Here is a 14,027-nt window from a genome sequence, read left to right as displayed (position 1 = left end):
GGTCGTCAACGTCGGAGCAGGATCAATCTCCACGAAGCGATGAACACCACTCTATGAGAACAGCAGCGCCTGCGTCTTGATCCACTGCACAGGCACCGCAAACTGGTACGCCAGCAGCTCCACCACCAGAAGGTGCGCGGGCTGGGCCTTCGTCGTCAACTGCAACTGCATCGGGTCGAGCACCTCCGCCAAGAACGGACTCTTCGTCGCCTGGTACACCTCCTCGAAATACGATCGCTCCAGCGAGAACGGAGTGGCCACCGGGTTCGGGATGTACCGGTTCACCAGAAGCGACAGCTGGCGCTCCAGCACCCGCGGGTCGAATTTCGTGCGCAGCATCGCCCGGAACGACGGCACGCCGCCCAGCAGCTCGCGCGAGTGGAACGACACGTCAATACCAACCAGCGGGGTCGTCGCCAGGTCTCGGGACAGCGTAAACGGACGCCCACTCTGCTCGCACTTCTCTTTGCGAGCGCGAGCCTGCGCCAGCGACTCTGCGATCACCTCTTCCTCCTCCTCCGGAGCGGTCGACTTCAAGGCCTTGAACGCAGCCAACGCCAGCGACAGCGTCTGCAAGTTCACGTTCTCACCAGCAACCACGTACTGGCGCTGCTGGATGTTGAAGTTCACAATCTGCAGGAGCTTACCCGAAGCAGCCTCGATGCCGTCCACATGTCCTCCTCCGTGAAGTGGGGGCCAACATGTGTAGGGTTCGTTGCCACCATACCGTAGTCCGAGCGTCACTCAGCGTCACGCGTTACAGCCTTCTGTATGATGATTGCACGCAGGAATACTAGATCCATGAGTATAGCGCTTCCACGAAGGAGTTCAAAAACCAGCGTACTCGCCCAGGGACTAGCCAACAAGATAGGCATCATCAGGAATCAGCTCCGCCGCGTCCGTTGCCGAAAAGCTGTAGCTCTCAGTATCTTCATCAATCTCTGGTAACAGCGGGGTAACCTCACCAGTGACAGGGTCTTCACATTTCAGGTTCATGTAATGTTCGCGAATGTTGCAACCCTTCTTACCTACCGCCAAAGTGCACCGTAATGGACTTCGGGTTCTTGTGCACCATCTCGAGGATGGAGAAACCGAAAGTGTTGTGTCACATCACCACGGTTCCAGATCTCGCAAGCAACTGAGGACTCCTGGTAGCGGTCCATGCCCATGTTCACCGCGGCAGAGCCCTGTCCAGGGAACACAAACGCCATCGGCGCCTGCATCATCACAGCACGCGTGCTAACCACGTCCTCGCCGGAACCGTTCACAACCTCCACCGACAGAACCTTCTTGCCGTCGTCGAGGCCGATGTGGCGCGCCTACATGAACAGCTTCTCGTCCGGGTACACCATGCCGTCGAACTTCACGTCGTAGTCAACGACGTTGCTGTCGAAGCAGACAGAAGCTCTCGATGACCAGGTCGCGGACCTTCGTCACGGTCCACAGACCGTGCATGATCGGCTTGCCCTTCGGCAGGTGGCCCAGGATGGCGGCGTACTTCGAGCGGTTAATCGGGTTGAGGTCGCGCGAAGCCACGGCTTACGCCAGCGCGTTCGTCGGCACATTGATCTCCAACGGCTCTCTGGCACGTGCGAGCCACCGTTCGCAAACATGCCACCGGCATTCGCGTCCGCCGGCTGTACCTGGCGCAGGAACGCCACCCCGGGGCTCTCGTTCACCTCGTTGCTCTTGAGCTCAACCGTGCCGATCTCCACCTTCGAGCCAGCCTCCTCACGGCACAGCACACCCGACACTTCCACAGAGCTCAGCGAGTTGATCAGCGCGTACTGCTTCTTCATCGTCTGCTCGAACGACAGGTTGTCACCGACGCTCACCGATGCCTCGGCAGCCAGCTTCGGCCACGATTTCAGCTTCAGGATCTCCACATCCTCCTAACGCTTGAGCACGAAATCGGTCGTCAACTTGTCGATCGAGAAGGTTGCCTCGAAGACATTGAACGAGCCGCGGATCAGGAACTCGCCGTGCAGCTCCACCAGCGGCTCCAGCACCTCCTCCAGTTGCTCGTCCACCGTCTTGCGTAAGATGATGACCACACCGTGCACTGCTACAGTCGCCGATGTGCAGACCGCTGACATTCGACGTGCTCGGGATGTCGTCGCCAGGAATGAACGTCGCGGACATCTTGCGGGATGGCAGCAGTCTGTGCGAGTGCTTCAGGTGCACCAGGTCCAGCAAGTTGCCCTTCACCTCCTTCGTGAACACCGACTTGATCAGCGGACGCCACGACACGATCGTAAAGAAGTCGGTGGGGGCGCCCACCTTGTCCACGCTGAGACCCAGTGCGGCACGGTACGCCAGGATATCCTCCTTCGTGATGCTGAAGTCGGCCGTGAAAGTTACCAAGACCACTACGCTTCAAGTGCTCCTTGAACACTGCATAAAACAAAATCCACATCATTTTAAGTACCCACAAGACCAATTTCTGCGATGCATTCTGTAGACAACATACCTGTCATCTTGCTGGCCATCTGAAGCATCTTGGTACGCAGGCCGACATTCGGCAGCGAGCCGTCCTCCAGCGGCTGAATCCACTTCTTCACGATCTGTTCGCACAACAACGACAACAACCCACAATCATTAGCCTTACACTCCAACCCCCACCAACCTCACCACCAAAACCCCTTACCGTGAGCAGGTCGAAGTCCAGCAGCATGAGCTGGAGCTGCAGCTTGCGCAGCACATGGAGAGTGCTGTCCACGAACTTGATCTTCTCCAGGGCCGGGCGGCGCTCGGCGATGCTGGCCAGGTCGTCCGCGTAGGCCTTGTCCATGCGGTAGAGCACCTCCTGCGTGATCTGCTCCATCTCCTGCGGCGACAGACTGAGCTTGGTGCGGGAGCGGTCCGTCTTAAGGGACTTGAGCCCCGGTCGAAGAAGTCGTCCTTGTGCTGCTGCGTCTGCTCGGGCTCGTCCCCGAGCGGCCGCTCGTCGTCGAACTGCTGGCGGTCGTCGTCGTACTCGCCCAACACGTCAGCCAGGCCTTCGTCCCTGTCGATGAAGTCGTCATCCTCCTTGGTGGCCACAGCCTCCTCGCCCGAGTCGAACTCGTCTCCATCGTCGCGGCGCTTGGAGCGGCCGGCATCGTCGTCCCGGACTTTTTGACACGCTTGGGGGGCGGCGACGCCTCGCGCTCCACGGGCTTCTGCTCGTCGCCAGAGTCGTCCGAGTCCTCGTCGCCGAACATCTCGTTGATGCTGCGCTTCTTGCGCTCGTCCTCTGCACGGAGCGACCCACAGAGACGCATGGAGCGTCGCAGAGCATAGTAGAGGTCAGTAAGGAGGCGGCGCGGCTGTCAACAGAGTCTCAGAGGCTGCGGGGACGCACCATCGGAGCTGCCCATGGCTGACTGCGCTGGCTTCTGGCGGTGGCCTGCATGTCGAGGATCAAGGTGTCGAGCGATTATGTGTGAATACACAAATGTACCCATATTAGGGTACACCCGGAGCTCTGGTTGACAACTTCAACGGCAATAGGATCGTGCCAGTCGAGCAACGGACCGCAGAACGATTTAAAGAGAGGAAAGGAACTCGACGATTTATACCACCGTCTTTGGAGCTTTGGATGGTACGCCACAGCAGGCATGGTGCTGCAATAAATCCCACGGCGTTGCCTGTTGTTCGTCAGTACATTTAATAGCCAGCTACGGTGATCCTCCATAGGCAGGAGGCGCCGGCTCGATGGAGTTGATACGGTCTACAAAAGACGGCTTGGCAGGCAGAAATGGGCAGGCAGGTCGCACCAGGTAGCAAGAGAGTCAGGACCAAACCACGGCCAGATCGACCGATACCCTCCAGCTCTTGCGCCGTCGTCGAAAGAAGGAGAAGAAGGAAAAAGGAGGCAACCAATCGCCTCTTGTTGACGTCGCAATTTATATGATCGAGCAAGGCGCACAGCACAGCGCCTTCGCAGCTGGATTCTCTTCGTCCTGCGGTTTTCCAGCGGCAGTCGTCCCCCGTGACCTGTTGGTTGGAATTCACCATCGGATACTTTGGTCCAGCTGCAGCAGTAGCGGCAGTGTTGTTGGCACTCGGGACCACTGGATTGGGATGGGAGAACAACGCACGGGCGATCAGGTTGGCGTTCGGCACGTCGGGATTCGGGGCGTCGGCGTGCGACAGCGAGAGCCGCGCGAGAGCGTTGGCGTTGGGGACCACGGGATTCTGCGTCTCGACGTACGACAAGGACAGGGACGAGCGCCGACCGCCCGAGTCCGAGGACGTGCCTCGGGGTCGTCGGCCGCCGTACTCGCTGGACGCGTCGCTCTCGGCGTCCATGTGCTCGCTGCGCAGACTGAAGACCTCGGAGGGTATACCCTCGGGCCGGTGCTGCCGCGCCTGCAGGCCCTTGACCCAACGTGCGGCGTCGTCTTGACTGTCGACCTTGGGCAGGTACGACTGCTCGCCGATGGCGATGGCGAACGCGAGACATCACGCTCTCCGCGCACGCAGCCTCGCACGAATCCTCTTTCTTGTCCTCGATGGCCATCGCCATGTCGATGAAGCCGCTGCCCTTAGCGTGGATCGAGCACAACAGCTCAGGGTGGTGCTGGAACGTCATCTCCATCGACACGATGCCGATTTTCAGCTCGGCCACTGCCGGGCAAACCTCATTCACCACAACGGCACTCGCTGTGCCCTTCTTCGCGATCTCGATCACGAAATGTCGATCGATCTGTCGAACACTCGAATGCCGGCAGCGTCGATCACGTACTTCTGGCCAACCCGGGGGACAAGAAGCTGGCGCAGCCGGGTTCACAAGCCACTTCTTCTCCTTCACGACGTGGGTCGACGAGATGAGCGCCTTCAGCCAGTCCTAGTCGCTCACGGACGCGGCGAGCGCCGCAAGCCACTCTTCAGCAGACGGAATGGCGCTCTCATCCGTCGCTCTCCCTGACCTCAACTCCAGCGATGTCTACAGTCTGCTTGGTAGCCGCAACCGACGCGGCAGAAATCGCGCTGCTCTCCTTGACAACGTTGATGAAGCCCGAGTTGATGCCTCCCAGGATGTCCGCCACGGGCTCATCCACCACCGTGCTGTAGTGCACAGCCACGGGGCCCTGCAGGATGAACACGCGCTGCTCGACGCGCTCCGCCACCGCAAGTCCTTCGAGTACTACATAGGGGCCTTCTTGAACCACGTCTTGAAGTCCTTGGTGATCGCAGGCACGAAGTTCACCGGCTTTCCACCCGTGCGGCACAGCTCCAGGAAGAAGTCGCAGTCCGGCAGCGACAGCAGCGTCGACACCGTCGAAGGTTATTTCGCGATAAACGCGCTCAGCGTTCCGCGCGGGTTCGACTTGAGCTCCGACTGGTCGAACAGCGCGCCAGAGCTCTCGCGGCGGGAACATTCCTCCGTGCGCGTGATGAGCTTGTTCACGCGCGAGAAGTACGTGCCGTGCACCCAGCACTGCGGCTTACCTTCCATCTCTACGTATGTCAAGTCGACCAAGCGCGTCAGCACGTCTCCGTACTACAACTCCACCAGCTCCGCCGGGACAACCTCGCCCGTATCGACGTTGCGCTTGCAACCGAAGAACGGCTCCGACGCGATACCAGGCATGAAGGGGATATAAAGATAAGGAGAATGCTATCTTATTGGTAAATATTCGTTCTGATTTGAGCCAATCGAATGGTGCTGAACTAACTTTATATTCTAATTTACTCGTTATCATAGTTCCATGGTTATCTGGTTCAACAGGCTTTACCTTTGTCATCATATATCGACGAACAGTATTAGTCGGAATTTAGTCGGAATCGGTCGGAATCAGTCGTTACTCAACCCGATCCGATCGGATTGGTCAGACGGGGATATTCGATCAATCCGATTGGTCGATTTAACATCTCTAGATGTGGCTGAGAGAATGTGTGACAGGTGGCGGAAAGTTGCGAATTTGCAACTTAAGTGCTGACTTGAAGTTGCTATTTGAGGTTCTGGTTGCACATTAAGAGTGCTGTTGGCTGTCGTCCTTTGGTCGACCCGGACTCGGATTTCTCCTTTCTCTGCAATGGTGCTGATGTGCTTCTGTGGTATTTCTGACATAATCTTTGGGTATTTTTCGTATTTAGTCCCCACGGCACGCCTAGACGCGTTATAACTGCAAACAGTCGAACGCATTACAGTACTCCCCTATCTTCCGGGTGAGCTTGTAAAGGAGCGCGTCCACACGGACGGGTATCGACGTTCGAGACTCGCTGAGATGGGACCGTAGGACGCAGAATTCCTACTACAAAGTTCGATTCACAGGAGGGGTCCCTGCACTGGTGGGCTTGGCTGAGAAAATATAAATAACACACACAGATCCGTGAATTCCACAACGATGGTGACAATATACATCCGAATAGAAGGCGGTAGTGGCGGGTGCGAGGAGCGTAGCCGTAGCAAACCCTCGTGAGGTGCCCGCGAAGCAGGGCCGTGCGGTATTTGCGTAGGCGGGCCCAGCGACGAGTATTCCAGCGAACGGGGCCGTTGCCGCACACTCGGATTTAGTTTCTCTAATGCGGGGGTCTGGGGGTGCAACCCTTTTATTAGAGACCTCACAGCTTTGTGTGTTTTCTGTGCTGTCGATCGTTCATCCATTGTCAGGACTCGTCTTCCGGTGCTAAATGCAACTGCGTTGACGGCTACCGCGATCGCCATTGACTTCAGCGGAGAGAATCGCAACCCAATCTGATGCCCTCCACCGTAGCCCTGGAGCTGCTGATGCAATGCATCAGCAGCTTGGGTCGGCATACCAGTGACAGCAGACAGCTTCATCCTCGAGCAACGTACCCCCACTGCCTCCTCCAGCGTTGGAGGAGCTCAGGGGCGATCGCACGAACTTAACGACGTATCGAACAGGACATCGACGGCATTCATCGAAAGCTGCGCGATGTGGACACTGCGTTGCCCCTCGAACATGACTTCGCCAGCGGCGCAGGGAGATTTCAATACAATGCTGGAGCCCAGCACCAGCAGTTGCAATGGCAATGGCAACACGTCCGAGCTTCATCTTCTTAAAGGCCAGTGTGTGTGGCTTTGGAAACTTCGGACAAGGATACGCGAGCTGGATTGAATCTATACCAACAACATCGGACCCAGCGCACAGTACGAGCAAGTGTTATCGCTAGCAAATTATAATATCAGTCCTCCAGATACTAACGTGTAAATAGTAGTATATGGATATGTTTAGTTTTTTCTTGGTTGCTCTTTTCAAATCTACTGCAGTGCGAGTCCATGTGTTTGTTTCTTGCGGCGGAGACTGTATACTGTATTATAGCATGTGCGATCCGTCAACCACGATGCTTTCTCGGCACATGCATTCTATGATATGTACAGTATTACGAACGGCCATACTGGTGGGTTCCGGAGATGCACAGGTTGCGTACTCTCGAACAGTGTAGTCTGGTGTTTTTCTGTTAAAACAGATCCTTCGGTTTGTATGTACACGTACTTGTAGGGTATGTTGATTAAATTAATACATGTAGACAACGGCTTCCGATGGACGACACGCATGAGTCAGGTTGGCAGGCAAGCCCCTACGTACAATTCATTAAGTGTAACGGGGGCAAAGGCTGCGATATCGCCTTTGTGGGCAGGCAAGCATGTTTGCGATCGCCTTCTTCAAGGAATCGCGTTGGTGGCGCATCGTGGGGCTATCCGCTGTGTTTCGTCTTTTAAGCTGTTACTATGTAGTCTCAAGTGGTCCCATCCCAAGAAAAGAAGACTTGTAGAGGAGTGCCACCCAGGAGATAATCGACGACGCATTACCAACTGCACGTTGCCTCATTTCTGTCGATATTTCGTGTCCGGATTAACCCCGTCAACCACGGAGTCGGTTAATCGCTAATCGCTATTGTAGTTTGTCCTACCTTTCCTCACAGAGTGAGATCACCTCGGACTGAGAGCTCATTGCCAAATTTTTGTAGGATGGCGCCAAGTCGACTCCCCCGCGCGTCCACAGTGCTGCTCACGGCCACTTTGGCCGTCACGGCGACCGCCATCGATTTCAGCGGCCAGAATGACATCGCACAGACTGCAGCCACCGTAGCTCCCGGAGGGGAGACTTCGTCCACGACAGGAGCTAACGGCTTTGGCAATTTCGACTCGCCGACGCAGTGGGCAGCATCCTCCTCGAACAACGTGCCGACGGTGGCCCCCACTGTTGCTTCTAGCGGAAGCGGGGGTTGGTCTCAACCAACGTCACAGACGACAGATACCCCGTCGGTATGGACTCAGTCGAGTGGGAGTGGCCAAGGCTGGCCGCAACCAACTCCTGCGAGCGGTGGCAGCAACCAAGGCTGGCCGCAACCAACTCCTGCGAGCGGTGGCAGCAACCAAGGCTGGCCGCAACCAACTCCTGCGAGCGGTGGCAGCAACCAAGGCTGGCCGCAACCAACTCCTGCGAGCGGTGGCAGCAACCAGGGATGGTCGCAGCCAACTCCGGCGGGTGGTAGCGACAGCCAAGGCTGGTCACAGCCGACGACTACGGACACTCCTTCCGTTTGGACCCCAATAAGTGGACAACCGAGTGGAACTGGAGACCAAGGCTGGTCGCAGCAGACAGGTTGGACGTCCACAGCATCGTCCGCGACTGGAGCGCCTTCGATCGGAGAGTCCAGTGGACCCGACGACGGAACTCTAGGCGTTGAGTGCAGTGGTTCGAGCGATGAAGGTGGGGTATCGGACGACCAGGGGATGAGTCTCGAGTGCAGCGGCTCCGACGAAGGTGTCGAGGGGGGCGATGACGACTACAGCCTCGAGTGCAGCGGGTCTGACGAGGAGGAACCGTCGACCGAGACTTCAACTGCGCCGACGACCACCACTGCACCGTCAACGTCCAGCGGAACGGGCGACCAAGGCCAGCCTTCGTCGACTGCCTCATCGTCTGACACGGCCACCTCCGCTGCTTCAGGAGAGAGCGGGGAAACGAGTCCGTCGACTTCGACGACGTCTTCGTCCGACACTGCGACGTCGGGTGGCACTGGTGAGACGCAGACTTCTTCTACTGCCTCCTCTTCGAACACTGATTCATCCTCGAACACGGAGCAATCGCCGGCGTCCTCATCCAATACGGCGCAACCGTCGATGGCTTCCTCGTCCAACACGGAGTCTTCAGCGACGCAGGGAGGATCGGATGCGACGCAGACGTCGACCAGCACTGGCGAACACGCTACGTTCGGCACCGTCACGTCAAAATCTGGCGCGTGCGTTATCGGCAACCCGAACAAGTACGTGACAACGAAAGACATCGACTGGGTGTACGAAAACCGTATGGGTGTGAACCAGACCAACAACAAGAATTGGATCTTCGACCACATTGTGAAGAACAAGGGCACGCTCAACTACTGCGTGCGCTGGGACAGCACGCAGAAACTGTCCAAGACGGTCGCGTCCAAGTTCCAGGCGATGCTGGAGCGCCAGTACGCCGCGTGGAACCGCTGGTTGGTCGGCTACGGCTGTTGGCCCTACGACGAGATCAAGGTCAACATGGTCGGCTTTGCTGTCAAGGACGCGTCTCTGCTGGACTGGACGGACGACTCGCTCGGTACGATTTATGAGGGCGACCTTGACGCGGAAGGGGTTCCGCAGTGTCCTCAAACTTGCTACCGGTTCTACGACAATGGTCCTCAGACTTGGACCGACACCAGCGGATGCAAGGGCGAGCCTTTCGACCTCTCGCTCTGGCCCAAGCAGGGTCTTGAAGGTGGATTCGGCTACGACTGGGGCCAAGAGGTCAACCTCGAAAACATGCTGCAGACTATCGATAAGGAGCAGCTCACGATCGTCGCCCACGAGATCGGCCACGGCTTCGGTCTCCCCGATTTTTACTCGGAGGCGGAGAAGCCCAATCCCGACTGGCCCAGCTGTATCATGATGGCTGGCAGCTCCATGACTGTCACGGACAGCGATGGCTGGATGGTGCGCCGCGCGTACGAACATATCCGCTCGCGCTACAATTTTAAGTAAGCTATCCAAGTGGTCTTAGTTCAGTTTCACTGCTCGCATCAGGTACGAGCACGTCTGTTGTGTAAGAGAGATTAATCGATGTTCGAAATGCGATGTTACTGCGCTGGTTGCAGTCTGAGTCTATTCACTACATTCAGATTATACTTGATAATACTACGGTAAAATACGTTTCAGAAAGTAGTACCCCTTAGCTTGCTTAGTCAGTACGCAATGAAAGATGCTTCGTGATGCGATTGATGCCTAGCGACGGGTAAGGTCCTTCTCTTCATCTCTCTGCAGTGCAAAAGAAGACCACTTGCAGAACAATCTTGGATACAATGCGGACGAGTTCAAGCGAGTTCAATTCGCGAGCTTCCCCACCAAAATTGCATCGCTCTATCATGTCATAAATATCATCGAATCTACGCAATGAAGGCGGAGGTGGAACAGATGATCTGAAATGGTTTCGATTGCTGCTGGACGAACACAACGTCAAAGTCCGTGACGAAGCCATTGGGTGCGGCTTACTTGCTATACAAAAACGGATGGAAAACATACATAGGTTAGGTGAGATGCAATCCGCGCGATTAAGAAACAGGATAGAAATAGATGAGCCATGTGAAGTGCTTCCCTAAGTGGTCGCGAAATTTCTGCTCGAGCCCGGAAGATACCTGTGGGACTGCGCCAGAGAAATCGACCAAGCTCTTGACTGTGGGCAAGATGCTATTGCGGAGTTGATTTATGCCAAGTCCCCCATGTATGACGGCAGAACTCTGTTCTGCCATCTCGCTGTCACCGGCAACTTGAATGGAATCACGTACATTTAATGAAAGGCCACAATAGGCCTGAGCTGGTCGATGAAGCATTTGTGCAGGCAGCGGGTCACGGACGCATCAGCATTGTGAGGGTTTTGATCAGACGTGGGTCGATTTCACCAGAAACGTTTGATTTGGCTTTTGAAAGTGCGGCTACGTTCCGCGATCCAGCAGTCTTAACATTCCTAGATGGTGAGTGTCGAGTGGACCTCCCAAGTTGCAGCATTCGAAAGTGCAAGAAGTGCTGCTGCTATCGAGTTTATCCTCTGCAACGAGAGCAGCTCTGCCGAATCGGTTGTGGTGACGTTTAAAAATGCTGCTACGATCGACAGAAGATATTTAATCTTCTACGCAAGCAGACGGAGATTTCAGCGGACGTGATTAACGAAGTGGTCGCCGAAGCTACGCTGAACTTTCAACAGTCAACCTTGCAGATTGTAGTGGAGGCAATCTCCAGCGTGGCTAGCAGCAGCACTATTGGTCGCAGCCATTACGACAAACGTGATGACTGCGACAAGTTCATCTTTTGCATTGAGTCTGGTACAACAGCAAACACATTTCTGGCCAACAACAAACACTTTTTGACCACTAGCAAACACAAACTGACACGACCAAACACTTGTCGCGGAAAGTGGTCATTGGCAAACACATTACTGACCACTAGCAAACAGACAACTCACTTCAATGGGTATGCACAGAAATAGACTCAGGAGAGAATGTTATGCGAATGTTCTAATATTACCAGTTGTTTAGTGGTACCTTGTACCTTGGGAGAAACATCAAGTAAGTGACCACATAATCTGACCGGATAGCACGGTAGTGTACTGTAATACAGTATGGTCTCTCAAGTTATTCTGAACGCGCTCAAAATAGTCCGACCAGGTCAAGTTATTTGAAACGTGTCGCTCAAAATAACTTGACCTGGTCAGATTATTTGAAACCAGTGCTCAAAATAATCTAACCAAGTCAAGTTTTGCAAACGCGGCGTTTACAATAATCTGACCAGGTCAAGTTATTTGAAACGCGGCGCTCAAAATAACTTGACCTAGTGCTCAAAATAACTTCACCTGGTCAGATTACTTGAAACCAGTGCTCAAAATAACTTGACCTGGTCAGATTATTTGAAACCAGTGCTCAAAATAATTCGACTTAGCAAAAACGCTAAACCGCACAGTCTGATCGTATTTTATGTTGTCCACATTGTTGCCGTGAATCGTACGCTCCGTTCATTTTTGTTATGCCACAGCCATTAACGCTCTTTCTGCCCAAACAGCACGATGCCGCCGAAGCAAAAGTGATCCAAGCGCGCCGAGCTTCACCTGGAGCCTGACTTCGTTAAGTATAGGTGGAAAACTTCTGCTGCTCTGCTGTATTATCAGTGAGGACGAGGAGTGCAATCTGTGCCCAGGAGACTACAATATGATTGAACGTCGGCTGCACTGCAAGAGTCCAACTAGTAAAGAACGCGCAGGTCGAAATAAGTGTAGAGTTCAATGGAAGGTGCATACTTGCAAAACAGCATCGACCTGGGTGATTCTTCAGAATGAAAAAGTTCACGTGCGCGGAGAAATGGCGTGCGCCGTCCTCCCTCGGCCCAAAGTGACGCCAGAGATGCGAAACTACATCCAGCGCATGGACGAAAATGCCGTACCCCCCCCCCCCCGTTGATATGGAGCAACATGCTGAGAGCACCGGAGATTACGACTCCTGTTCTAGAGTTCCCAACGTGTGCTCAAGTTCAGCGCAGCGTGCGATACAACCGATGGTTGCAAGGTGCGAAGCATTCGATTGCCAAAACGCGAGAGTTAGTGATTGCAAAAGCATTTAAGGCCGATTTAGACCCTGGTGCAGCATTCGTGTTCGGGAATCGCGAAGACGATCAGGGGTTCCATTTGTGGGAAACGGCGATGATGACCAGCCACTGGTTTTGGGGATGACAAGCGTCAAATTAATGGAAAGCGTTTTAGCGCTGCAGCGGAAGGAATCCTTCTTGATTTTTCATCTCGATGCTACATTTAAGCTCAGCGATCTCGGATACCCAGGGGCTCAGAACCCTGAAGTTGCAACCCGACTCCAAGAATCCAGTGGCGTAATCAACGGAAACGCAAGTGTCGCAGGCCAGAGACGGGAGACAGCTGATCCGAAGAACACTTCCGAAGTCGCCGCCTCCCAGCTAAGAGCGACCCTCGCGCAGACTTCCGCCGACACTTCCGGCAGAATTGCGCGCGGCAAGCGGGGACATGGAGCTGCGGAGACCAAGGTGACGCAGGATATCAAGCTGGAGCCTGTGTCTCTGGGGAAGACGTCGGATCCCAGAAGAACAGCGGCCTCAAAGGCCTCGCAGGACGCTAAGGCAGACTCCAAGCGCTCTGCGCCCAAGAAACACCAGCAGAAGAAGAAGCGTCAGGATGTCAATCCACCCTCGGACTCAGACCCAAGCTCCGATTCCAGCGATAATGACTCGTCCTCTGAGAGTTCGGATGACAGTTCGGACGAGAACCCTGGGGCTAACCTGACGACGGCCTCTACGGCTCAAGCCGGCACTACGCTCCTGACGTTCCGACCGTACATCAACTCGAATACTCTGGGTGAGTTCGACACTAAGGCGTCACTCAGAGAACGCGTGCATTGGTGGGAGCGTTATGCGAACATGACGGCTCAGGGAGGCTGGTCTACGAAGATGCGAATTCAGGAACTCAAGTTGAAACTCTCGGGAGCTGCGCGTGACTGGTTCAACCAGTTGCCCAAGCACACTCAGCGTGACTGGAAAGAGTTGTCGTCTGCATTCAGGAGGACGTACTGCAAAGCGCGCTCGTCGTACTCTGAACGCTACTTCACGATGGAGATGAAGACCTCAGAGAGCGCCCTGGATTTCTTCTATCGTCTGTATTCCGCCGCTGGGAAGGCTGACATTGACTTTCGCAAGTCTTCGAAGCGTCTGGAGAAGCATATCCGGAGATTTATCACGAAACTCAGGGACACGCGCCTCAAGACGTCGCCCCAAGGTCAGAGATTCAGAAGTATCGTTGATCTGGAGAGTATGCTTTGAAGCAGGACTAAGATGTCTGGAGTCGCAGTGACCAGGATTGTAACGGGGTTACACGCACAAGTGGCTACAGTCACTTGTTACTCTAACAGATGCGATGTCTGTTAGAGGTTTGAACACTTCCTCGACCTTGGTGTAAGGTACACCAATGGCTACATACATTTACGACCACCACGACGGGTGGTCCATGCACATTTAGGATTCCTATTGGCTGAAAGCAGCA

General features: G+C 55.0%; 4 protein-coding genes across 4 annotated transcripts; all 4 read left to right on the top strand.

Moving 5' to 3' along the window:
- Nucleotides 1–4,899: 4,899 nt before the first annotated feature.
- Nucleotides 4,900–5,058, top strand: PHYSODRAFT_508379 (hypothetical protein; the record flags this gene model as incomplete). The annotated part of the gene is made up of 1 exon (XM_009530243.1): nucleotides 4,900–5,058. A coding segment is annotated over one exon (159 nt), but the record flags the coding sequence as incomplete, so codon positions are not given.
- A 2,866-nt stretch (nucleotides 5,059–7,924) lies between these two features.
- Nucleotides 7,925–9,964, top strand: PHYSODRAFT_506562 (neutral zinc metallopeptidase, Zn-binding site; the record flags this gene model as incomplete). The annotated part of the gene is made up of 2 exons (XM_009530242.1): nucleotides 7,925–8,064; nucleotides 8,458–9,964. 2 exons carry the CDS (start codon nucleotides 7,925–7,927, stop codon nucleotides 9,962–9,964), a joined length of 1,647 nt encoding a protein of 548 aa, XP_009528537.1.
- Nucleotides 9,965–12,177: 2,213 nt separating this feature from the next.
- On the top strand, nucleotides 12,178–12,426 carry PHYSODRAFT_505473 (hypothetical protein; the record flags this gene model as incomplete). Its single annotated transcript, XM_009530241.1, has 1 exon — nucleotides 12,178–12,426. One exon carries the CDS (start codon nucleotides 12,178–12,180, stop codon nucleotides 12,424–12,426), a length of 249 nt encoding a protein of 82 aa, XP_009528536.1.
- A 283-nt stretch (nucleotides 12,427–12,709) lies between these two features.
- On the top strand, nucleotides 12,710–13,807 carry PHYSODRAFT_255205 (hypothetical protein; the record flags this gene model as incomplete). The annotated part of the gene is made up of 1 exon (XM_009530240.1): nucleotides 12,710–13,807. One exon carries the CDS (start codon nucleotides 12,710–12,712, stop codon nucleotides 13,805–13,807), a length of 1,098 nt encoding a protein of 365 aa, XP_009528535.1.
- Nucleotides 13,808–14,027: the final 220 nt, after the last annotated feature.

The sequence above is a fragment of the Phytophthora sojae genome, assembly GCF_000149755.1.
Source record: "Phytophthora sojae unplaced genomic scaffold PHYSOscaffold_5, whole genome shotgun sequence".
NCBI classification, from domain to species: domain Eukaryota; phylum Oomycota; class Peronosporomycetes; order Peronosporales; family Peronosporaceae; genus Phytophthora; species Phytophthora sojae.
Note: the sequence above shows the minus strand (reverse complement) of the source record. Positions and strands in the feature narration are given on the sequence as shown.